The sequence below is a fragment of the Copidosoma floridanum genome, unplaced genomic scaffold, assembly GCF_036245765.1.
Source record: "Copidosoma floridanum isolate Cflo_tuat_1 unplaced genomic scaffold, Cflo_Japanese_pri ptg000019l, whole genome shotgun sequence".
In the NCBI taxonomy this organism is placed as follows: domain Eukaryota; kingdom Metazoa; phylum Arthropoda; class Insecta; order Hymenoptera; family Encyrtidae; genus Copidosoma; species Copidosoma floridanum.
The window spans coordinates 16,127,696-16,154,688 of record NW_028321896.1 but is presented as its reverse complement, the minus strand read 5'-3'; the positions used below and the strand labels follow the sequence as shown (position 1 = coordinate 16,154,688).

General features: G+C 45.5%; 1 protein-coding gene across 1 annotated transcript in view; it reads right to left on the bottom strand.

Annotated features, from left to right (window-relative positions):
• Positions 1–26,993, bottom strand: part of LOC106636655 (uncharacterized) — an 82,695-nt gene that overhangs the window by 31,886 nt on the left and 23,816 nt on the right. The window contains exons 4-7 of the mRNA XM_089592653.1: positions 25,208–25,832; positions 21,923–24,595; positions 11,281–12,010; positions 10,710–10,847 (exon numbers count right to left, since the gene is read on the bottom strand). Coding sequence (XP_089448779.1) covers positions 10,710–10,847; positions 11,281–12,010; positions 21,923–24,595; positions 25,208–25,832 — 4,166 coding nt within the window. The remainder of the gene's footprint in view (positions 1–10,709; positions 10,848–11,280; positions 12,011–21,922; positions 24,596–25,207; positions 25,833–26,993) is intronic.

The window sequence follows — 26,993 nt, the reverse complement described above, 5'->3', positions numbered from 1 at the left end:
TTGACCCGAGACCTTGACTCTAGGAAAAAAAAAGCAGCTCAAGAGTCATAAAGAGCCAAGCGCGACACGCGCGAGCGGAAGAGTATGTGCAAGGCTAGTTCTTCCTTATTTTTTTTTGTTTCCGAATGTAAAAGCAAAAGCTATTGTACGATTGGCGGTGGTATAAAAAACTTTTTGGGAAAAATTTATGGGCCGACCGACAGTTCTTACCGATGCTGGAAAACTTCAGAGGTATACATATAATTTTTACTGATTCGATGAGTTATCTTCGAAAGCTGACAAACTTGTTTTTTTTTTCATTTAAAAAAATCGAGATATCACGCGTACAGTTACATCGCAGAGTTGGAGAATCACGCGAGGCGAAAAAAGTGTTTTGGATAAATTCATAATCTCATATGTCCGTGGATAAATCAAACGAGCACTCCTTTAAAAGCTATTAAGTTGAGATAGGGCAATTTATTATACAGATTAGAAAAAAAGGAAATTAATTAAAAAATTCAACGACCCCGTGTTGTATCCCTAAGCAATTACGAAACAACACATCTCTCATGAAACACGAAAAAGACACTCATAATCCGGTACACCCATATATACGAGGCAGCGTCAGGCACACTATACACGTGAGCTCTTAATTTCTCGATTCGACGTTACAGAGATAAATAAAGGCTGGACTCCCACGCGCTTCCCCGTAATTTTTCCAAACGCGTTTCCGCAGCGCTGTTGGGTGTTTTTATTTTCCCTGGCTGTTTCTCCATTGGCGCGCGTCTTGGGAAATATACACGCGAGGCCAATCGATCGAGCGCCTTTCAAATCGGGGCCGCCGACCGCAGCTGCTGCACCGACGTACACCTATACACAGCGTTATCTGCTCGATTTTTTTTCCCTTTTCGATACATGTTTTTTTTTTTTTTTTTTTTTTTTTTTTTTTTTTTCTAGGACAGCGAGATAAAGACAATTATTCGTACAGGCGGGAAGGAGGACGCGCGTGCGTGCAAAGTTTTTAATCCAACTCTGTCTCCATTGTGTGCGCATACGCACTTGGAGGTCGTGCGAAACGGGTCAGCGAAACGCGTGGCAATGTATTTTAGTTGGTCGGAGATAAGCTTTTTTATTTCTTTGAATATAGCGTGGGTTACTGTGTGCCTACGTGCGAATTTTCAGCGCATCGCGTGCAGTTTGCGGTGCAGCAGCCGCACGCGTTGATGAAAATTTGGGACGAGGGCCTTTTTCTTTCTTGGTGTACCAACAGTTGTGGAAAAGCTGCGTCGATGGTCTGTTGACCTTTTTTTTTTTTTTGGGGGGGGGGGGTGGTAAAAGTTTGCCAAGTCGTTTACTCGGTGTATACGTACATGCTTACATGACGCAAAAATCAGCACAGTCGAGAGCTTCCGTGAGGGACATACGTACGGCGAAGGTGCGGCGACGCGTACGAAATTTGCCCGCAATCGCGTCGTGATGCATGTAAAAATTATGGTAATGTTCAAACTATGGAACCTCACGTTGGCTTTGCACGATAAATTTTTCGCGAGTCGCGAGTGAGCCGTCAAGCTTTGCGTGACGAGTCCTCGTAAATATCACGAAAACGGCCAAAATTTCTCCATTGCGTAATGGTCATGTTGGAAAAGAAAAGGAAACAAAACGCTGTTAAAAAAATATACAGGTAAAAAGAGTAATACTAACTTCTCGGTAATATACATGTGTAGATGTGGGTCATTTTACTAAATATGAGATTCGAAAATACAATCGTAATAAAAAGAAAACTTTTAGGTGCCATTTGGCTGTGGAGCGTAAAGAAATTAATAAAGTAGCTCCATACGCCGCAAAAAGACTAGTTTTCAAATTGCAGAGACGGCGTAGTTATCATTTTTTCCCTTAAACGCATTTTCGTTTGATTCAGCCAAAAGTGGTGAAGAGCAATAAAGCGCTTCGTTTCAAGTGAAATATAGCAAAATTATCATACTGCAGGTATAGATATAGATGCATACACATCCAGAGCCGTCTTTGTATCATCAGAGACGAAGTTTCTCTTCTCGCGCAGCTCTTTTTCCGCCCGACAAGAGTATGTATATAAAACACAACAACCGGCATCGGAGTCGCGGTCGATGACGCGCGCGCTTACGCGCTGTAGTGGGCATTAGATGGTTGTCGGGGGCCGGAGAAAGTGGGGAAAAAAAATAATACGGCTTCGCTATACGGACCTAGTTGAACACATATGGCATCTACACGTGCAGTCACACACATAATATATTGTTTTCGAAGAATCCTTGTGGTTACGTACAGGTATGGCCATACATAGGTATATGCGTGTAAGAAAAAAAAATTGCAAGTTATGGGGCGTGTGTAGATATTATGTATAGATAGTTTTTTTTTAAACTTTAATCCAGACGATAGGAGGAAGGAGACAAGTCGCGTCGACGTGCCGAGAAAATGCAAAATCCAAGAGGACGTACATATATATGTATACGTTCACCCGAGACGGAAGCAAAAAGGAAAATCGTCTGGTGCATAAGTGCATTTGCACAGCCCGGACAGACAGAGAAAGAGTGGAAGGAAGGAAGGATGTAGAAGAAGAGTAAGTATATAGTCAAAGAAGGAAAACTGGCGCGTCGCCCGCCCTCGTACTTATATGTACGTAGGTAGGTACACACACCCGCGGTATATAGGAACTCTGAAGGAGTTCTCGGGGTACCACCCGAGGGAGGGGAGGTTAACGAATGCGGCCGCAACTGTGCCAGCACAAAGTAGAAATCTAAGGTATAGTAGGTAAATCTGCCACACATGTATACATGGCGTCAGGTGCAAAGAAGTGCCGATAAACACGCAGCACTGCGGAGAAGAAGATAGCTTAATTCACCACTGGACGTTTGCCGGAAGACGATGGTGATGCATGGCCGAAAATGTTTGGTAATCACAATGGTGCCATAGAATGAAAAGCTCATCCTTAAGGTATACCTGTATGCACGGATACAGCAAAGCTCCCTCTCCCTTTACCGGGTCCTGTGTACTCTTTTACTAGAATTCATAAAAAAAAAAAAAAACGAAAGAAAAAAGTGTCCATCCAAACGCTCAGTCGGCCAATCGATACTGTGACGAAGAGTTTGTCAATCGAGCTCCCGCTTTTACCTCCCAGAATAGACACAGTCGCCACAGCCTGGTCGTCACCCTCCCCGGCTTATTAACGATTTCTCGCGCCCCAATTAACCCGATCTCTCGACCCTTTCGCTAAACACCGCACTGCCGGGACCGTATATGTATACATATGACACACGCGCGCACGCCCTTTGAGTCAGAATCCACGTATTGTATTATTTTTACAAATAGAAGGGTGTAAGAGTGTGGGCTTTTTTTTTTATAAAATTGCGGATTGAGCGTAGAAGAAAGCTCGAAGGAAAGGAAGAGACAATTCAATGCACACACCTCGCAATTTATTATTTAAAATGGACCCGAGTACGAAATCTTTCTTTTTTTTTTTTTCTTGCTATATAAATATATAGAACAATAGAACGTGCACTAATCGTTGAAGAAACCGTTTTTCATACCTCTAAGGTGGTTTAGCTCCTTGGAGTTTCTTCGTACAAAATAAAGCAGAGTAAAAGGCGAGATGGAGGGGAGGGGGTTAAGTCGAGCAGCAGATACGCAAACTCGAACGTCCGCAGGAGAGGAAAGAGAGAAACGAGGCGCTGACTCGTAACAAACAGCATCGGCTTACTCAGCCCCTACCCCCTCTAACCCTCCTTTCCTCCCCCCTCCTTCTTGTTTTAATACCCCACGGACTCCCTTAATCTCGTCCCAGCCCCCCCCCCCGGTTTTGCTTCTTGCCCCTACCCTCTGAATTGGTTCGCGTGATGGTTTTTTGCTTACGTGTATATATATTCACGTGAGCTCCGAAACTACTAGTATACATCCTTCGGATAAATGGTATTGCTGCGGGTTGTCGGACGAATGCACGCTTCTCCCGGTACATCCGATGTACATCACGCTCACCGAGCCCCGCGCTTACGTAATCCGAAATTAAACTCGTACTCTTGTTATCGGAGTGAAGCTATTTATTTTTCATTTTCTTTAGGAACCATATATGCCAGGGGAATCAGAGATCTGGATGGGGAAGATTTATGGGGGAGGAGGAGAGTGTGGAATTTTCACACAAACCCCAGTCAACTCGTAATCTGAAAGCACAGATAATGCACGATGCATGAGAAAGAGAGTCAAAAAAAAAAAAAAAAAAAAAAAAAAGCATAGAAACGAGTAATAATAATAATAAGGACAGGTCACGACCGCCCGTGTATTACTACTCTCTTGAGACGTTCTCCCTCGATACTTAGTAAGTATATACGTACAGTTGTATTATCTATCCGCTCGTGTGTATATGTGTGTACACGTGCACTCGACCGAGGAAAGAAGCAAAGCCCACCGAGGGTCTACACTGTAAGTATACTGTATCTATGACACACTCGAGGGACAATGCACTACTGCTGAGGAGCTATATACACAGGGTGACATCCAGTGACCCTTTACCACGCGCATCAAGTGTACAAGTCACCAGCACCCACGCAACAATGAGTGTTTGGAAAAAGGGTTTCCCATAAGATCTTTTTTTTTGGGGGGGGGGGGGTTGAATCAAGGGTATAATGGTTATATAATACCGTCCACTCGTACAAGTCGATCTGGTGGTGATGGTGTTGATGATGAAGGTTGAACGGGATGCTCTTGAACACACTTGCACGCAAATCGCACGATAGGCTATTTCATGCACGCTCGTACGTCGATAGAGTACCTACAGGGTGTACCTATTACACTTCGATCGGGTCGATTTGTCAATATTTGTTTTGAAAGCTTCTAGTGGTCGCTGATGTCGATGTCACTGCGTGACAAGCATATACTCGCATTACCTCCCGTTAAGTCAACGATACGCGACTCTTTGACGCGATACATCGCGTGTAATTGTCAGTTAAAGGAAAAACCAAAAAAGCCAATTCGATGATTCGTCAGTTGCGCGATAGACTTGTGGAATTTGTTGGGTCAAGTATAAGTAGCTCGAGTAAACATCAGGTGTGCTTTCTAAGATGGAAATTTCGTCTCGCCAACTCGCAAATTTTTCCATTGGCCGTAAGTACTTACGCATAGAAAGGGTAAACACTCAATCGGTCCAACACCCGAGTTTCACTTCCCAACGCGCGCTCTTTTAAACGTCATTATGTATATATGTATATCGGTACACTTGAAGTTTTCACGGAAAAGGGGGTACGGTAAAAGTCAAGTGTACAAGCACGTATTTAGTACGCAAAACCAATTCAAGTTTCATTAACTTTTTTTTTTTCACCATGATTTTAAGTACTCCACTTGTGGCAAATGAAAAAAAAGAAAAAAAAAAAAAAAAAAAAAAAGGCAATATCACTGTAGAGCCATGAGAGAAAAATCCCAAGTGCCTTAGCACTTGAGAAACGCAGGCCATAAGCGTTACGGGAATAGATTAAGCACTTGGTGTGTATGAGACGTGGAGAATCTCGTCTCGTTAACAGCAACAGCAACGACGACGGCGCACATAATAGAGCCACTGTGTAAATTTTCTCAAAGTACTGTGTACTTGGGATGCACACAAGTGGGCGAGCGAGAGCAGTACTACGTCTCTTAAAAAATGATGACTTATTATTATTATTATTATTATTACTATGTGATGGTACGATGGCGTGTAGTAATAATAATACAGTGTATAGTTGATTCAAACGAGGGTCTCGAAGACAGCCCTTGGTCATCTCATTAATTATGAAAAGTGGCCGCGTGTATACATAAATATACACGGAATACCCACGAGGTAAGAGGGGATATAATCGAGTCTTTGTAGTTTTTTCTTTTTCAAATATACTTGTATACTCATGCGGAGAAATGCATTTACAAACAGGTTGAGATTTTACAACTGTATATACAAAGACGGTCAATGTAACGTTACATAAATATATATGCATGGAAAAGAGTGAGACGTCCAGACGAGACTTTTTTTCTTTCATTTTTTTCCTCCTCGCGGTAGCAAAAACTTTTAGAAAACTTGTACGCATCATGTACTTATGTGTATTGTGCAGCAAGAAGGAAAAAAAAAAAAAAAATGAGTCGAGGCAAACGATTTTCTGCTTTCAAGTTCAGGCCACGGCTCGTCATGCATATTGTAATGAATACGTTTATAAGCAACTTTTAGCATTGGATACTATACAACAATACACGTTATAGCCTCGTGCGAGTGGAATTGCACGTTTGTATGGAGTACCACATACCTACGTATACGCGTATGATGATACAATAATGCAAGTGTACGCGTGTGGGGACGCTGCAAGGGTAACGCAAGTACACCGATCGACTTGGTATCGATTTCATTCGCAATATTCTCGTTCTCTTCTTCGTGCAAGTGTATAGCTTCGTATATTGAGTGCGTGGACAATCGCAAAATGTATTCTCTTTTATACGTTCACTTTAATACATGTGGCAAATTTATGTTTTTTCGTTTAATAATCCAAGCAAATTATCGAGCAAATTTTTAAAAATAAAATCCTATTAAAAATCCTCGTTCGAAGGAGCTTTTGAGGCACGAAAAAGCTCAAGCCAACAGTTACAAAGCGTAGAGCATCGATATTTTCCTCAAGTAAGTTTGCACGTATTATGAACAAAGTAACAGTATATACATTTACCTGAACGAAGTGTACCACCTCTGGATGCATGTACTCCTCGTTAATCGAGTCTGCACGAAGTTGCAGCTCCGTCGGACGATGTAAGAGGTATATTTGTGCCGGCATGTAAGTGTATGTTGAAAGTAATGCCTACTTTCTCCCCAAAACTTGCGAGGGTGATGGCACACCCCTCCCCCTTACTCCCCAAAACTCCCCACGCGGAGGAGTATCCACACTAGAAAAATCCTAAATTCTATTCGCTTCACTGCACTAACAAGATGAAAGCCGCTCTCTCGCGGAAATTCGCGTCACGTTGCAGCGATGAGCCATACCCGGGCGTACCGCCCACTTATATGGCGTGAAAGTTACCTATCGGGTAGAGCCGATCGCGGCACATTTTTCAAACTCCCCCCGCTCCTTTGCAAGAGAAAAGGGAAAAAAAGAGAGGGGAACGCAGATGCAAGAGGACAGAGGCGCGCGGCACGACTGAGGGAAATATGCAAACGGGGGAGGGGTGGCGACTGCAGGGCAGAGGAAATCGAGCGCGTGCAGTGTCCCAAGCTTACATATACGTGTGTACATGTATTATCTATACATATTATACATTCGTGCGTTTGCATGTACATGTATTTGCATTTGCACGTGGTCGTCCTGGATACCCGCTGGGCAAAATAAACCCGAGATGGAGCTTTAGACCGACCCCCCCCCCTTCAACCCATCGCCACCCCCTAGTGACTATAGTCGTTTAGTTATGCCGTCGGTGTGTGGGTGTTTGGTTTTTCGATTTGCCAGTGGTGTGTACAGGTATATCGTGCAGTGGCAGTGTTGGTTAGACTGTTGCTCCTTTACGCGCATCTCTTGTTTCATTCTTTTAGGGGCACGTTTGTACGTTTTTTTTCTTTCTTTTTGTTCGTCATGATAAAATATTTTATTTTCCTCTCGTGATACTCAGTAGCTCAACATTTTAAGTTATACTTGCAAGCGCACCACAAGAGATAACGGACGCGGCGAGATAAACGCAAAATCAGTCGAAGAACGGGTCAGTTTACTTTTCCAAAGCGCTCTAATAAATTATAAAAAAAGCTGCGAAAAAAAAAAAAAATAAATTCAGCCCCAGCTACTGGTGCCAGCCCTCTTTAAGGCGCCTCCAGCGATAACGTCCCTCCACCGAGAAAATCGAAAAATGAAACCCTAAGGCTGCGCACACCCGTAATGCAATAAGAATAACCCATCAATGAGCCTCGTAATCGCGAAGATTAAGATCTACCGCTGAAACGGTGAACGCCCCCGAGATCGCAATTATTTACGCGTAGAAGCAGCTGTATGTATGTATAGAGCGCCAAGTGGGCGAAAGAGAGGGAAAAAAGTCGATGCCCCAGCCAATGGGTGGGAAAAGAAGTTGAACGCGCGTGGTGGATAAAGCTTGTGTATGAAAACTTTTTTAGTTCCCCGTTGTGCATCGGACCTTCTTCGTGCCTCCCTCGCAGGTACAAGGGGGTGTATATGCTGTCGTTCGCTACGCGGGTCAACAGCCCCGTCCCCCCCTGATGCTTAAAAACTAACGGGAGCGGCAGTAGTCACCCACCCCTTCACGCAAGAGCGCACCGTCGATGAAAAACAACGAGCCCCCCTGCCCCGTCTTGTTTGTTGTTTTTATTCGTGTATATATATATATATATATATATATATATATATATATATATATATATATATATATATATTATACAGGCACACGAACGTGTACGAGGGCGCCTCCACTTGACTTTGTAGAGTAGGCGAGGGTGGATTTTTTTTTTTTTTTTCTTTAGTACAAATTTGCAAATCCCATCGCCTGTATTTACCTATACAATGAACACTCAAACAAAGCCATGGAAATCATTATCATGATGAGGGGAACACAACAACAGCGACAATCAACAAACTTGCTACGGTCGAGAGGAACTAATCAAAGAACCTACAGTAATAAAACACTGTCCTATAGGTACAAGTGTCAAACTTGTGCACTGCGCATCAATTCCAACTTGCTCTTGTCCCTCCGTCTCTCTCCGTCGTTCCCGCGCAACTTGTTATCAACCCTACATTATACAAATATACAGATACGGAGGTGTAAAAACACGTACAGCAGAATTTCGGGAGTATATTAACAGCGGTACCGACTCCTCAGACGAGAGAACGGGAGGTGCAATTTAAGCTCCCCCATGATAAAGTTGGACCAATAATCATCCAAGCCCTCGATGGGTTGGAGCGAATGAAGAAATAGTATCCTCGGATCATCGAAATAAGTCGTGCGCGTCAAAAGCCCATGTAACGTCACTGTATGGAACCAGGTGGAAAGTAATGTTGAGCTGCGTGTATCATAAGCAGCAGCCAGAGATGTGCGAGATGAGAGGCGGGAAAGGTCTTTATCGATTTCGACGGCCCGAGTCTGCTGCTGCGCGCTCACCGAGTACATACAAGGCGATGCGACGACGGAGCTTATCCGGCGCCTCTCTGTTCTCTACCCCCCTCCGACCCGTCGCGTTTTTCTTTGGCGTTTCGCGAAACGAGCGAGCAGAGAAAAATACAAAGCCATAAAGACGCGCGGACAAAAGTGACGCGTGCATTAATCAACGCAAGAGAGCCTCTTGCCAAAGTGTATTTTCATTTCGTTTCCTTTTTTTTTTTTTTTTTTTTTTACAAGGGATGCAAAAGCGCGTGCATTTTGAAATGGCTGGGAGTGCTCATGCATGGTTCCAACGACTATATTTATATACCATTTGTTGTGCGCGGAGAAGGACCACTTTGTTGCGTCCGCCGCGTAGGTACATGTGTATATTTTATACGCGCGTGTGAACTTCTTGCGACAGTCTTCTAGTCTTCGTGCACTTTAAATACGACGAACCCGTGGATATATTAAGCTCGCACTGCACGTGGGACCAAGGATTCTTCATTATTTGATCGGAAAGGACACGCGGACGTAACGTGAAACAAGCGTCACTCGGAGGTGCGCGTGTCCATTAAAAATATACACAAAAGTATAAAAGTAGAAACGTCACCTCTGCCATGTATACGATGATTGTACCATTTCACGGTAAAAAAACAACCACCCTGATCTACGTTTGCTACCCCGAACCGTGTTTCACGAGACCATACAAACGTTATACTTTCCACATCCCACGGGAGGAGGAGGAGGAGGAGGAGGAAGAGAAAAAAAAAAGCACAGTGGCCCTAGGAAGTGGAAGTCGAATCAATAACGCAATTGGGTCAAGGGCGCGCGCGGGAGCGGGGGGCAAGACACACACATTTGAATATGCATTCGGCACTTTCTCTCTCTTCCCTTATTGTTTCCTTTCCTCTCCTCATTAGCCACGCAATAAACTGCAGGGACTATTGTATATACACGCGGAGAATCCAGCTCTGTTCCCTCATGGTATAAGAAAAACTGGACCCTCGTCGGACAAACGCTTCCGTGCAACATGAATGTCCTTTTATAAAGAGAGGGAGGAAGGGGGTGGTGGTAAAAATCCATCAACCACCAGCAGCAGCTCGGCCGAGCTCTTTTGTGCGGTGTACAGGTGTGTATATGCACGATAGACTGCGTGGTCCGATTGACACCGAACGAGCGCGTCGAGAGATGGAAAAAATAATTGAACCCACCACCAGAGCCCGGTCTTTGTTATACAACGGGTACACGCGACGTTACCCATTACGTAATTTGCCTCTCTCGAGCGACGCAATCACTTCCTATGTATGTATGTATTATTATACGTGTATACCCTATACGTCTTGTTCGCTGCACTGCACCCCCACCCCACCCTTTATTACTTAACTCTGGCACGCAATAAAACCCCATCCCCCTCTAACCCGTTTCCGAGCAAAATCCAATCAACCCTTAATCTACCCTCCCTCTCTATCGTTTTCTCTTGCGGAACGTCAACAGCTCGCGCTGGAGCGGAAACGAGATTGTTGCTAGAAAAATCGAAGAAGTAGACGACACAATAAAGACTCGTCGTTATCTACACGCAACGACAACGGGGCACATGGGGCTCGTGTATTTTACGTGTGGCGCCTTACCCTCGTTATCCTCTTTATCCTCCCACCGCACCACGCGTCGTCCTTGTTGTCGTGGTCACAGGATTGGGTGCGTATTATTATTATTCTTGGCCTATCATCAAACGGGAATGGGTTAACGTCGAACGCGATCGACGCCCGCTGGAAAAAAGATTTTGACGAATTACTTCTTGCCCGGGTACGCCACGTTTATGTACGGATACCCATGACCAGAGATTACGGTGAAGCTGACGATGACGAAGCGTAGATTCTTTATTCGTACATGTATGTGGCTGCACGTTATTTAGCCCCTATGGTGACACGTATACACAGAGGAACAAATGGAAGAGATTAGCGAGCAAGTTGTGGGACAATGACGTACGCGAAGCAACATGGAAACGATGACGAAGAGGGAAAGAAGAAGATGGTGTGTACCGTAAACGACGAGTCCCGGACAACAGATCCTGGAGAGAAAAACCATCACCTCCGCACGTAGAAAGAAAAGCGAGCCAACACCACCACAGTAACCCCAGCGATGAGAAAAAGGGTGGAGGGGGGGGGGAGGAAAAAAAGAAAAAAATAGTGAGGCTCTTACCTTGACAAAGTGTAGGTTCTCCTTGTCGAGGAGGAACTCCATGGATTTGTGTGGGCGCTGGTGGGCAGCGGCCGTCTCGACCACCTGCTTGGCTCTATGTTGGTGGTGGTGATTGTTCGCGGCTGCTCTACAACAGCTCGGGCCACCACCGTTGCTCACATCCTCGTTGTCGTAGTCGTCGGCCACGTCGATTTCCACGTCGTCGTGGTCAAGGAGCAGCGCGTCGTCGTCGCCACAGCGCAGCAGACCATCGGGCCCGGCTATCGAGAGTGCCGGAGCTTGGTGGTGCTGTAGGGTGGATGGCGGGTGTCCGTTGTGGTGGTGGTTCAGGTTGAGGAGGCTGCGGGCCTTTTTGGCCTCCTCGGGATCGACGGGCGCGTCGAGGTCCGTCTCGAGGAGGCCGACCGGCCTGGGCGGGTACTGTTGCTGGTGGTGCTGGTGTTGGTACTGGCGCTGATTCTCCTGTTGGTGGTGGTGCTGCGGGTGATCCTGGCCGGCGAGCATCGCGGCGCGCGCCTTCGCCATCTCGATGGCCGCCGGGTTGCCGAGGTCCGTGGCGGCGCGTCTGCGCGACGATGTGCCAGCTACGCCTACGCTGCTTGTTACGCCGCCGAAGCCGTAGCCGCTTGTGTACCCAACGCCACCGGAGCTCGCCGATGAACTCGTGCGCAGCGATTGGGGCGGCAGGGGTGGCTTCTTCCCACTGCACACTGGCGGCCTCCCGTTTAGCCTGGAATAAACAAGGGGTGGGCTCTCGTTAGGGGATGCTTGGATACGGCAGTTTGCTGCAGTATGGAGATACCGGTCGGTGATGGGTGATACAGCGGGGGCTCCGACAGGGCCCGAGTTGTCACCGCCAGGTGTCGTTATCGGTCGAGCAACGTGCTTGCGAGCTTGCGGGATACATCGGAGATAGCGAGTGGTTTTTTTGTCTTTGGTACCAACGGAGTAAAGGTAGTTTTTTTGCAGTTTGCGTGTACATGGCAAGATTTATGATCGATTGTTTGATTCGGGGGACTGCGCACCTTTCAAGTCTCGGTATAAAAAGTACAACGTTTTTTCGAGACTTTTGCAGCATCCGAATGTTGTCTATCGTAGTTTTTTCTTTAATGACTTCAAGAGCGTGCAGCCCCTCGTTGTTATTTGATTGACTTTCGCGATCGATGTACAGATTTTGTTGTACACGTTGCAGTAAATCAATTGTTTTGCATCATTGCGTCCTCTTGTGTCAATGCCATGAAGGGGTATTATTAGATAATCGCCGGACAATGTGACAATGCTAAAGTTCGTATAGGAGTAAAATCAATGGAACCGCGATTATTCATGATGGTCGGGCAGTCAATCAGACTCGCGATTACGATCGATCCACGTCTATAAATACTGTCTGGGAATTCACGTAGCCTCGTAACGATGAAAAAATGATGTCAGATACGTTAAAATTTTCAAGATCAATGCTTGAAATTATGGTGGAGTGTATCTATAGATCAGGACTTGGAGGGAAATAAGAGGTCGCTGGTCGCTGATAATAGTGTCTGGCCATCACAGGGGTACAACTGTTTTTAGAGGGTGCGGATATAGGATGAGGTGCAGCCAATGGATAACGGTGCAAATATAGCAAGGGTTTGTAGGTTCGTTATAGGCTTTCGATAAAAAAAAAAAAAATAAAAAAAAATCAATGTCACCGACACTTGCATCATGTTTGCCATCGAGTCAAAATACCAGAGAGCAAATCAAACCATCACGAACACTACAAGCTGCTCTTTCTCTCTCCTTCGTTATCCCCTCCACACCATTACGCGCACGACGAACGAACGAGTTTTGTTTCGCACGACGACGCAATGCACTTTTGCAATTTTGTGTGACATTTTTGTGTGTACCTACAACATCAGTGTGTGCACGACTCGTTAGAGAATTTGTTTCCAAGTACTACCGTTAAAGTGTTAATTCAAGCTTTTATTTTTAATTATCGGGGTATACGTAAGTGAGTATCACTTGATTTGAAAGAAAAAAAAAAAAATAATAATCTTACTTCACATCATTACAGTTACTTTGTCGTAATTCAATCCTAGTAACTACATGTATTTCTTGAACAACGATAGATTGACATATTGATCGCATATTGTCGATTAAAAAAATAAATAAACAACAACTATGATTATTTAAACGGGAAAAACCACGACGAATAGCTACAATCGCCATTAAATTAAAATACAACCACGCAACTTTTACGGTCAACAAACAAGCCCATCTTAGCACCCGTACAATATTGGTATGTCTAATTCTTCCCTCCACGTCCAAGCACACGCGAATCAACGCAATAACCCAATCAAAACCCGTGCAACAACTGCTAACGAGTCCAGTCCGCAAAATTCAATTGTCGCGAATTAAGAACGCCCGGCACACAAACATATACCATCTCCCCATTTCCCGTTGGCTCGCGATCGGCATGCAATCGTTTTTTTTTTTTTTTGCTAGGCTTTGTTTTCCTGATAATGTCGGGAGGACGCAGGCGAGGCTCACTCTCGGCTTTTCCTACCTCCGGCTGCGAGTATGATATACCCTCACGGCCCAAGTACGATGTGATCGATCCACCGCATCGAAATCAGAACGCTCGCTTGCGACACCGATTTCTTGCCGATACGCTTGTATACGTGTTATAAAGTCGTGAACGCCATACATCATATAGACATTACGTGTACACAATATAACGAAATGACTTTGTGTCGAGGCGGAGTATGAGATTTTCTTGACTTCGCAATGATGTACTTTAGATTTCGGTGTACAAGTATACATACTTTATATATAAATATGCGCTCGTTAGATCGAGTTTGATTTTATGGGTAATAATAACGGCACTCACGTTTGAATGGCTGTTGTTTTAAATAGCAATACATTCAAAAGTATTTTTTCTTTGTTAAAAATCTCGGAGAAAAAAAAAGGAATTGTGATCCTTCAACTTTTTTTTACAAGAGTTGACAGTCTCTCGCGTCGCGATCCGATCAAAGGGGTTTATTTTTCTCTGCCTTTAGAATCCGAGGTGAAATTTATAGAGCCGGTGTGCGTGAAAGCCAACGCAGTTTCGTAAACGCTGTGGGATATGTAGGTCTTTGCGCGTGTGCTCACCGATTCGTTGGAAAATTGAAAAAAGTTCGTTTTTTTTTTTTGTTTCGTCAAGACGATAGTTGGTCGAGATTTACAATTAAATGTCTCGTTTCATAAATCACATGCATTTACAATCAATTGTTTTGATGAGAAAATTTTTTTTTTAAAGTGTCTAATATTGCAATGACTAATAATATTATATTTCTAATTATTTAATACGAGGATGAAATTAAATTTTGAAAAAATTGTCGCTTTTTTCTATACTGAGGGATAGATTAAACGTAAAAAAACACGTAAAGATCATCAATTAAACTTCTGAATGAAAAAACAAAAAACTTTTGGATGAAAATTTACAAACAGCAGTCGCTCTCCTTTACAAAGCAGGTGGTACATCCTATGGATGTAATAATTGTGTATTTAACAAGTGGATTCTACTTTTGGATGACCATCGTCAATCACGACTATTATAAACATGCCCGATTTATTAAACAATTTATATAAACTGCGTAATGTGGTACGGTATAATTATGTTGCCGATGTTTTCTCCGAATCCGATTCAACAATGACGGTCATACAACGTACATTACACGCTCGGTTGCATTAATTTGTTACTTTTAATTCCGTTGCGCGTCAATCAACACCAATCGTTCGTCCTTTCCTTACCCTCTTCTATATAAACTATACCACCTTCTTTTTTTAATAGCCTGTAATGGTTTTTTTTTCTCACTCAAGCATTCAAGAATCGACAAATGTGACTAGGTACTTGCAATCTCGTTTAATTGAATCATGAATTATAGAATCTATAAGAGGCGGCGAGGGGGAAGGGAAAGCATGACATGCAAATCGAATAATCAATATGTTAAAGAGTAAGTATAACCTATAGGTATTTATCAACCCATAAAATCGTAGGTGCCTGCGTGAAATAAAAGTGGACGCGAATCACAAAAACAACGCATATCATCGGTGATTATATAATTGTACATACATAATATACAGCTACATGGAGCTTTCGGCATACACATACCCAGTTAAGAGAGTCGATATTAGTAATAGCAATAACAATGATAAACTGCACGCCCTCGAGCACCACTCGCTAATATATGTTACATGTATACATACGTGGATCTTTGGCTATTATATATGCATACGTATATTATATATTATACGCATCATACACGAATATTATACGTATACGTATATAAGTGCGAGGTAGCACGGGATAGCGCAGATGTTTTCGATCGGATTCTTCGCGGATGCATGCATACACACCTATACTTAGGATACGGTGCACCGAATGGGAGACAGAAAGATGAAACGAGCTGAATGACTAATGCCTCCCTCTTCCGCCTTCTCCCGCTTCGATCGCTCGTATACGCTTTTCGAGATCATCGCGTCTTTTAACCGCGCTATTGTAGATCGAGTTGGCGAAATATAGCTTGGTGCAATACCTATATATAAACATGTAGTCGAGATTTGATTCGCAAGCGTGGGATTTTTTCCCCACAATCGGATTAAATCATTTTATTCCTTTTTTTTTCCAAGGAGGAAAAAAAAAAAAAACAGCCGTGTGTCATTCCCAAGTGCGCATTGCAAGAGAGATCGTTTCTAATCGGCATTCCAAAGGCACGCGAAGGACACGTTAACGCGGCAAATTAATGACTCTTTGTTAATTGACTATATATACACACAACACAATAAGAAGAAGACTCGCACACTCACGTATACACACTTATCGTTCGTTTAAAGGCCACGTGGCGACTTGAGCGTACATGTATACAATCAACACACACGTAATGGAAGGATATATTGGGGATGGGGCACGGATGCCAGGGGTTTAATAATCGCGCATAGGCACGTCTCGAATTTCATTCCTCCATGACCGGCGGCGCTCTCTCTCGCCTATTTTTTTTTTCCACCACGACTAGTATATCCGTCTCCTGTTGGCTTTAAACACCAACGAGCAAAGAGAGAAAAGGACACGGTCCGTATATATACATGTATACACACGAGAGTCACGCGGGCCTAGATCCATATACGATCGCCTCTTCCACGCTGTATATTATATGTATATGTATATGGTATACGTGTTGGCATCACCTATTATGTATACGTATACCGTTAGCCGGTATATTGTAAATACACACGTACAGGATGTATATATATATATACCTCTTTCCAGGACCCGGTGTACCCACTTCGGGATTCAAGAGGGGAAGAAGAAGAAAAAAAAGAAAAAATCGGCGTACCGGGGATTCATGGCGTGGATGTATAGACGAGGGGACTCTGTTTGGCAGGCGAGAGAGCAGCGACCCTTAATGAAGATCGGGGAGCGCGGACAGAGATAGGTACAGAGGCGAGCGCGCGAGAGCTTCGTGACTCCCCTGTACATGTATATTTTTGATTCATTCGAGCTATTATTGTTATACTTATCACGCTGTTTTTTTTACGTTTCCTGGAACATTTTTGCACGAGAGGAATTTTTTTTTTTCTCACTTTTTTCCATTATCGATCGATGGATCAACACAAGTAAAATGAAAAAAAAAAAAAAATTGCTCCATCGAGCAACAAGTTACACGACAGTTATATGTCATGTAGAGACGATTGCTCGCGTTGTGTTGTCAGCATCAGGCATTTTTCAAACACACATCGGACTCTTGGATAATCGTGTTTTTTCCCTTCTCTTTTTACAGATAAAAAAATTCATTTCGTGACAATTCTATATCTCGGTATGAATAATAAGTAGTATCCAAGTAAGCCCGGAAAATGGAATTGAAATCGCGTTGGCATTAATCGCAGATCGCCGAAGAAGAAAGAAGAAGAGGGAGTTGGTGGGTGGGAGAGGCTCTTTTTTTCCGCTAATAAAATTAAAAAATCAACAAGTCATTGTCTGGGTGGTGTAGCGACGATCGAGGCATCAAATCTCCCTGACCCACATCGCACTCGGCAACCAGTGCACACGACCGGCGGCAGTGCCGTGTAAGCATCGGAAATCGACGTGGAGGAAAAAAAAAAAAAACGAGCAACAAGAGAAGAAGTCACCGTGGCGCGCGAATCGGGGGAAAAAAGAAGAAAGCCGATTATCGATTCCGGAAAGCGGACAATCGAACCTGCTATTGCCCTGCATATATATATATTGTACGATGGCAGTGTTTACGAGAAAGCCCGACGCCTCTTACTTTATGGAACGATCAGTCGCGCGGAGAGACAATCGGAGTGCGGAAAAAGATCATCGTATGAATGTACGTATGCGTTGGAGCGGCGACGAGTGAAGTGCGTTTCATTTACATACTCTCGTTTGCTCGTGCGGTGCACGCATCACATATACATACACGGGCGTATAATGTAACCGTTAAATTGCAACAGCTGCTTTGCGATGAATCGACGGCTTAATAAACGTTTTGCAGTGCTCTCATCCTCTTTTTGTGCCTCTGTGCGCCCGACGCCCTCGATTTTTTGTTGGATATGTATATACCAGTCTGATGGGGGGGCGGAGGGAACTGGGTGCACGCGGTGGGTTCAATTCACACCACGAAGGAAGGATCTAACAACAATTTTGCTTGGCCAAAAAAAAAAAAAAAAGATTCATATTTATTTTTATACTCCCATTTCACTTGTATAAAAGTGTTGTCAATATATATTATTTTGACTGGAAAGAGGTATAATATATACTCATAGTATCATTGTATTTGTGCTTTTAAAATATATACTTATTCAAATTACAATGATACTGTTCATTACCAAAGACATTTCATGTATCAAATATTAAAACGATCGTATGGTTGTTTTGTAAAATAACCAAGAAATATTTTCGTTTTTTCCCGTACAACTGTTAAAGTGTCGTAATTAAAGGACTCCCACAAGAGGTCAAAGTACTCGAAGAAATAACACTCATCGGGTGTTTTTGTTTTCTACAAGTTTTGAGCCATTAACGCTTTTATATATTAAATGAATGGCCTCTGGTCTGTATACACAATAATGGGCTCTCTATGTACTGTTATTATATGCTATACACATGCTTGGATTCAAACACACGTTCAATCATCTTTGATCGTCAAATCGGTAAGCATAGGTGTACTAGTGAAATACGGGGCGAGTAGTGTGTACCCCAATGTTGGTAATATTATTAGAACGTTCGTCAATTTAATAAAGTAAAGTAATGATTGAGGATTTTTTTTCCCAATCGAAATATCATCATCACGCATTCGTACACCAGTGAAGAAAAAAAAAAAGGTCGACAATTATTAGAAACAGATGGCCTCACTCGCGTGTTCGGCCAGCAACATTAGCCAGACACCGCCGATTCACGTATATATTTTACATTTATACACACGCATGCACACATTTTGTACTGTACAAACAGGCAAGGGATTAAATAAAAAAGGGGGAAGACTTACTCACTCGGCATGATCCATGTAGTATTTGTTTACGGCACAAGTTAAACAAGTATGGAAAAAAAAAAAAAAAGGTACAGGCAACATGTAACGTGAAACGTCTATGAAACGTCTATGGACAAACACCTATAGCATTCCGTTTTTGGGCCTCGTGGATCTTACTTTTCTGACTCATCGCGCTCTCCCTGTCTTCTTTGCTCCATTATTCTCGGCACGCAGTCGCACACGAAGGGAAGAGAAAAATGACTAAATGACTAGTGTCGGTACTGCAGCTACTATACCTCACGAGCGCGCAGTGGCTCAGTCGGCTACTCGATTGGCACGCGGGAGACCGTGGTTCGATTCGGGTGGGCCAGTGCGACTTTTTCGGGCATCCCTCCCATCCCTCATCCCTCCCTTCTCCCAAGTGGTAAGTGCCCATAGTAGTGCCCTTATTAAAGGAGCCGGACGTAGAGCAATATAAAAAAAAATACTATACCTCACGACTATATTAGGGAGAGGACGGTCCCACGGAGAGAAAAGAGGAAAAACTCCTTGCGCCGTAGGTGTTTTTCCGGCAGCACAGGTATCTACCCTACCCTCGTGAATTATGAACGCGGGCACGTACATATTATACCTGCGCGCCAAAAGGTATGCACACCCAATAATATGAACACGCAGCGTGTCGTCGTCGTCGTGCGCTATGGGCCATGAATAACTCAACAATATCAGGGGAAGCAAAAGAGCGCCTGCTTCTCTTGGCCTTTGGAATGGTGTGATGGTTTAAAGATGGTGCGAAGCAGCATGGGGGGGAAAGAGGACACTTCCATGGTTTTTGTTCCAAGTAAAGGGCGAGAGAAAGAAAAAAAAAAAAAAAAAAAAGATTCCGAATAAGACACATTGCGTGCACGGGGTACTTGTTTTAAGTTGTTGCGCTAGAAAAATAGTTAGCTTTTAAATGAGAAAAAGAGTCACGGACAACGTTTTTGCACATCACCCGGTCGGGTAACGAGTATCGGTAAGGGAAGCTTCGCGAGTATCAGGTGCTTTGTTTGTTGTGACCGAGCCAAATGCCAACACGAATTACAAAAAAAGCAAAAAGAGCTCGTTAAATTCTCATTTTTCACATGTACTTATAAACTTTGCGTCCGAAAATGTAAGCAGGCAACGCCCCCTCGTTTAGCGCGGGTCAAAGAACCCCGAGAGAGAAACGTGAAATGCTGCAACCGCACATAATATAGAGAGAGGCTGACGATGACGGGAAATAGAAAAAAAAAAAGGACGAGGCAAGTTTAGCTTATGGGACAGTTCTAACGAGGGCGGGTGACGAGAGCAGCGCGAATGAAAAATTCTCATCTCTCCTTTATCCCCCGGTGCGTGAAATTTCCGAGGGAGAAGCACGAAAGGTCCCCGAGTGCACTATACAACTAAGAGAGAGAGGGACAAAAGAAAAAGGAGATACAACGAGATAATCGTAAACGGGCGCGTTTACAATCTGTAATTAAGGTCGGGTGCGCGACCGCGCGTAAACAAACACCGGTGGGTGGGGGGCGGAAGCTAGCGTTTACCGGCGCGAGAAGCGAAAAAACCATCGTTGCCGGATGAATGAACGTATCCTGTATATACATGTGCTATGTATGTATACCCTGATGGCGCGTGTGATTCAGTTTGGCAGGATAATTTAATACTCGAGAGTCTTTTTTTGTTTTCGTTTTTGATTCGTCAACAAAAATTGTGTAAATGCCTTGAAATTACAATAGCAATTAATAATTTTGTGAAGGACTATTTAGTATGGATAAACAAAGAAAATGGTGATCAATTCCCGGAATTGTAATAACTAATGAGGTTGAACAAAAAATGAGGAGAGAATGTACAGCCGATGGAGAACTTTTGTTGTAACTTAACATATCTTACATCGAAAGTAGGAAATGTTTTTCTAATTTCCGTTAGATTTGCTGTAGAGGAGAGGAGAAAAAATTTACAGAAGGTACTAGTGCGAGAAAAGCGCACTGGGGGCTGATGAGGAAAGAGAAGCGATCGAGGCGAACGTTTAGATTTTCCGAAGGCCACCAGTTTACACCGATGGCCTTTCTCTCCCTCCCGTTTCTTGGGCGCGCACAAAAATGCTTTCTTTTCCGCGCTAAGCCTCTTAAAGCGAGTTACGTGCACATAATAATATCCTCGAAGAATGGAAAACTATATCTCTTAACGACTTTAAATAAGTACCCACCATGTGTGTGCATACACACGAATTCCATCACCTCCACCTACACCTACAGACATACTTAATACATGTGCAAAGCAGGGTATATAGGTGGTGTTTCTCTCATCCTTTTGCTTTTCATAAATCAAACGTGTGTATACTATGTGCTCGGCCGTGTTTTCTTTTTAAAAGATGCGAGCTGAGGCTAGCAGCGGGACATCGGCGTCATCTGGATGGGAAAGGAAGCTACCCAGCACACCCCCATGTCATGTGTACTCCTACGCGCGCCGCCTACGCTGTGCTCGCACTATTTACACTAATTTTTTTTTTTTTCTACAAGTCACTGCTGCAGATGTATGATTTATCAAATGTTTGTGTTGAGCTTGTCGTCTCGAGTTCAGTTAGGGGGGGGGGGTCACGTGTAAACAAAAATCGGAAGGAATAAAAGGATACCGATCACTCGTAACTACCGCATTTTTTTTTTACAACCGTTCAAACAAAAAAAAAAATACAAAGTTATTTTGACTCGATCGTCATGGTTTTCAATAGGATGAAAATATATCTTCCATCAATTAACATAATATTATATTTTATATAGATTCGAGACGAATTAGCCAAATGTGTAACTTGTAGATTTAAGGATTTCCAAAAATATACGCCCGCGTCGTCTACTGCCGCACACAGGATTTATATTATTATTTCGATCGTGCCTCGGAGCGTAAGATAGCGCCGATATTATATACTTATGATTAACGAGCGGTGAAAAACCGAGACCGCAAGCAAATCTAATTAAATGCCATGGATGTGTATACACATGCACAATTACATAAGAGCGCCGTTTTTCTCGGTATACGAGTGTACGTGTTTATCCGAGTTATCGCGAGGGCTTGAAAAAAAAAAAAAAAGAAAAAAATGATTCCACATTGCTCGACAGACAAAAAAATATGGGTCGAGTAAAAAATCTCACGTGTTGTTCAACGGCGCGGTCCTCTGCTCCGGTTTATCCTGCTCGTCCCTCCTCTCGTCCTCGGGCGGATGCAGGGGTATGATGATGTAGTCCGGCTCCTTTTTCTTCCCGACCGCCTGTTGCTTCCCCTGGGCGTCAGCACTCACGTTCGCGCCACTAACGTAACCACCACCACCGACACCACCGACACCACGACCACCACCGTCACGCACACTGTTGGCACTGTTGGCACTGTGGCCCTTGTTCTTCGGCTGCAGCTCGGATCTCGGTACCTTCGACCTGCTGCTGAACCTCAGCTTTGAGAATCGCTGCAGGAAGCCACCGAAGCCACCCTTTTTCTTCTCCTCGCCCCTTACGCTGCTCGTGCTCGTGTTCAGGGTGTTCATGCTGCTGGTACTCCTGACCAATTGTTGTTGTTGTTGTTGTTGTTGATTGTTGTAATGATGGTGGGTCGGCTCTCCGGACATGGCGAGCCGTTTGGCCGCCGTGGCCGACATCTCGACCGCCCTCGGCTGCACCGTGCCGGCTTCCTCGTGCTCGCGCGGCTGAGCACTGTTGTTATCCGACACGAAGCCGCTGCTGCTGCTGCTGCTGCTACTACTGCCGCTCTTGATGCAAGTGCTGCTGGTGGTGGTGGTGGTTGTCGCGATCCCGCCTTCGCTCCGCACGGCCGCTGCTGGAGAACTGATGCTTGCCGCCGATTCCGGAGGAGAGCCGGCGCGCTGCTGCCGCGGTGCCGGTGGTGGGGGATAGGCCGGCCGTCGCGCCGCTGATGAACCATCACCGCTGTGATTCTCCTTCTCCACCACGACCCTCCACAGCCTCTCGCCGCTTATTGCCGATGTTTTGCCACCTCTCATGTCCTCGCAGCTCTTGCTGGAGACTCCGCCGATTAACGATTTCTTACCGATCTCCTCCTTCTCTTCTTGGTTCGCGTTGTCGTTTCGCCGCCTCGATATGTCATCCTCGTAGTCGTAGTCGTCGTTATTGTACTTTTTCATCGTCTCTTCTATCGAATACTTGTGCTCCATAACTAGGGGTTTGTTCTCCAACAAGCAGGGATAATCTACCTCGTCGTCTAGGGTCATAACGCAGGGACTGGAAGCGGCGTTGAGGCTCGGCCTACCAGAATCGTTTTCTCCAGTGGGCGAAAAATAAACCGAGTTTTTTTTTGCCCTCCCGAGCAACGAGGTCTCCTGCATCACGCGACACTGCTGCCTCTTCGTCGACGAGGACTGCACGTTTTCCGTTGATTTGGAGTACGCCCGCGACGGAGGCCGCTGCGCCGCCACCTCCACCTCCTCCTCCTCGTTTACCTCCTTGCACGTTCCCATGCGAAAGTTTGGGTTCACCAGGTGGACGGACAGGTTCCTCATGAGGTCGTTCTGCTGGGCCAGCTCGTAGCTTGCGTTGTTGAGGACGCGTCGCCCTCGATTGGGCGAATTGTGGATTTGAGGATTGGCCTCGATGACCCCTTCGTCGACGACCAGCTGCTGGGCGAGCTCGTAGCTGGCGTTGTTCTTCCCCCATCGGCGAGGCACCTCGGCGTTGCTCTCGACCGAGGAGTCGGCGTGGCGCAGGGCCATGGCCAGGTCCCCGAGCACCTTCGTCTCGATCCCATCCTGCGTCTTGACGGTCGAGGTCACCGGCTTCTCCTCCAGAAGATTCTGACTCTCCTCCTCCTCCTCGGCGTGGCCGAGCACTGCCGACTTGAGCTCCGCTATGATGTCCGCCGCGCTCTGCGGGTCTTGGACCTTTATCGACGAGGTCGACGAGGCGGCCAGTTCCTTGGCTCGCTTGCGCAACCGAGCCTTCTCCTCGCCGATCGTCTTCCCCGACCCCACATCCCCCTCCTCCTCCTCCTCCTCACCCTCGTGCTTGAACTTCAACAACACCTCGGCCATCTCGACCCCACCGACCTCTGGCCTCTCCTCCTCCTCCAAGTGCGCACTTGAGCCTTCCAGTTGCCGTGTCTCGGGGTCGTTTCGGCCGCAGAGATCGAGGCCCGCCGGTACGCTGGCCACGCGGGTGAACCTCTCGTCGCGCAACAAGCTCGCCGTGGAGGCCGACGAGGCTGTCTCCAAGAGGCTGGCCGGCAGACTGGGCGCGCTGCGCCACGTATCCGCGAATCTAAAATTAAAGCAGCCCGACCCGCTGCCCGCGGCCGCTGCCAGTGCGCCCGGTGCTGCGGAGGTTGTACCGGTGCCAGAATTGCCGCCGCCGCCGCTCAGCCGCGCTTCCACGCCCGCGTTGGCCGTGCGCGCGTGGTGGTGGTGATGGTGGTGGTGGTGGTGGTGGTGGTGGTGCCGTTTGCGTAGCTGCACGTCCGGGTCGTCGTAGTCGAGGGGGGACTCGTGCCTGATGGCCGCGGCTTTGAGGTCGAGGAGGGTGTTCTCGCGGCGCTTGCCCTCGTCGTCCGAGTCGAGGCCAAAGTCGCGCAGGTCGACGCTGTTCCGGCAGTCGAGGGCAGCCGTGTGGGCGTACGTCGAGGACTGCTCCCCAAAGACCAGCAGCTGGTCCACCTCGTTGTAACGTGGACAGCTTCCGTAATCGTGCCCCAGCTCCTCCTCCTCTTCGTCCTCCTCCTCCTCCTCCTCGTCGTCGTCGCCTGGAGAGCTCAGGTTGTCGGACGAGTCCGAGTAGGCGCCGACCTCGTTCATCTGCCATGGGTTCCTGCGGGCAATCAAGACGGTTTTTTTTTTTTTTTTTTTTTTTTTTTTTTTACGATACGCCGAGAGAAATGCGGGCCCTACACCGATGCACGCTAGTAATAGAGAACAACTCTCGAGGGCCATTGTAATCAAGCTCGTTTTTTGTTTTTTTCACGCGCTCTTTAATTGACGGCACGCTGCACTTTTAAGAAAATGGCACAGAGGGGCAAAGGGGCATTGTTGGCCGGCAGAGATGAATTTTGTATCGCTATCGAACGTGGTTGGGATAAAAATACACGTATGGGCGAGACAAAAAAAAAAAAAAAAAAAAAAAATTGCACAAAGTAGAACTGAGTACACTCGAAGAGAGGAGCTTTTGATTGTTGTATAGACGTGTGGTGAGCTCAGGGTCAAGTTTGGCACTCGGGCTGAGAAAAAAATCCGGGTCACTGCGACCAAATCGGCCCCACATACTGCCAAGTCGTTGTTTTCTTTTTTTTTTTTCATTCCGTCTGATGCACTCGAGGTTTAAGGTCGGTCAAGAAGGCTTCGCGTACACATAATATATAGGCGTACGTGTTCATTGTACTAAATGATTGACCAAATGAAAAATAAAACACAACAAGTTCCTCACCTTCTGCGGGACCTCGGGCGTCTGGCGACGCGCGAGAGGTCCGAGTTCTTAACAAAGGCGTGCGAGGAAAATCCATTGGCCAGCATGAGCGAGCCTCCACCGATTTGCGGCTCCCTAGCCAGCAGGTCCTTCTCCCCGAGGCTCTCGAAGCTCCTGTACGGCCTGAGCCGGGCAAAAGTACCCCCGCAATCGGCCTCCCTCGACAGATCGGACCCGTTGAGCTGCCCAAAGTCGTGGAGCTCGAGACTGTCCGGCGAGGTCTGCTCCCGGCTGTTGCCGCCACCACCACCAGCAGCGCCGTGGTGGTGGTGGTGATGGGGGCGATTGTGATGGTGGTGATGGTGCCTGGCCACGCTCGGCGACTGGGAGTTGCGCTGCTGCTGGTGCTGGTACTCGAGCGAGTCGAAGCTGTAACTGGAGAGCGAGAGGGTGGCGCAAGTGCGCTCGAGGGACTCGAATTGCAGGAGCGAGCTCGAGCGCGAGGAGGCGGAGGAAGAGTCGCGGGAGGAGCTCCCGTGGTGTTGGGGCTCGGTGCCGGGGTGGTGGTGCTGGTTGCGGCCCTTGCGCCGGCGCTTCTTCGGTACCACCGAGTTGCACTCGCTGCCGCTTCCCTCGTGCTTTTCGTCTGTGGACCATAATTTGCGTTATTTAAGCGCGTGTCGATGAATTCTGCAGGGTTTGATTCTTTTTTTTTTTTTTTTTTTTTTTCAGGTTCATCCAGACTTGGGGCATAATTGTTTTGTGGATTTTTAAACATTTCGTTTTACCAAATACATAGCACGTTGTTTGGAATGAAAATAATTTTTTCACCAATCATTGTTCTCGGTGGAGTGTTAATAATAAAATATTGAAATTCGTTTCCAAATATTTTCTCTCTATGTTTTCATTTTCTGAATTTCAATGGTGGATAAAAATTTTGCGAAGCTGAAAAGTAGCAATTGAACTAATAAATTTTTTTAGCATACAAAAAAGCTTTGCACTTTTAGCAAAAATATTTCGTTATGAAAAAAAAAAAAAAAGAAATGAAAAAGTTTCGTCGCCCGAGTCTGGGTTGAGCTAAGAAGGATTATTCTTCCAAACGCGTCGGAGCAAAGATGAATTTATCATTATAGGAGTATATACGTGCAGACAGGCGTCTCTGTATGCACACTTTGCTGGCAGCCTTCCGAGAAACCGCAGACATCGAATTTGAAAGACGACTTTATAATACATTATTGAGACAGAAAAAAAAAAAAAAATGTATTTCTGAGCTACAAAACAAAAGATGCATTGTGAAAAAATAACTAAGCAAGTGGACTTTCCTCAATTGAATAATTGTTTTTCATAAATATATTTGCTATGCCGTCAAAAGTGACACAGCGAGGAAGATTTCGTTGCTCGGGAATAACATTCAACTAAAAATATTGTACAAATGTATACCTTGTACAATGTAGGTATACTATTACGTAATGCACAAAAGGCACGGGCGTCGATTAAGCGCTCGATTGGCAACAGCACTGGATTCCTCGGCTAATTCAATTGAAAGACCAAGTGTATATATATATGTATGTACTTAGACACACATCCCGTGGGACAGAATCGCACGATCACCATATCATCGCGTTGTGAGTTATATGACTGGGTTGGGGACGAGTTAACGCATGGCACAATGTGCAAGAGCGTCAAGACGGAGGGAAAAAAAAAGTTACGGCGCGTGCAGTGCGAGAGAAGACCTCCCCGGGGGACTTAATGAAACTGGAGCGAGCCCGACTTAACGCGCAAATCGCATGTGTTCTCCTTTTTTTTC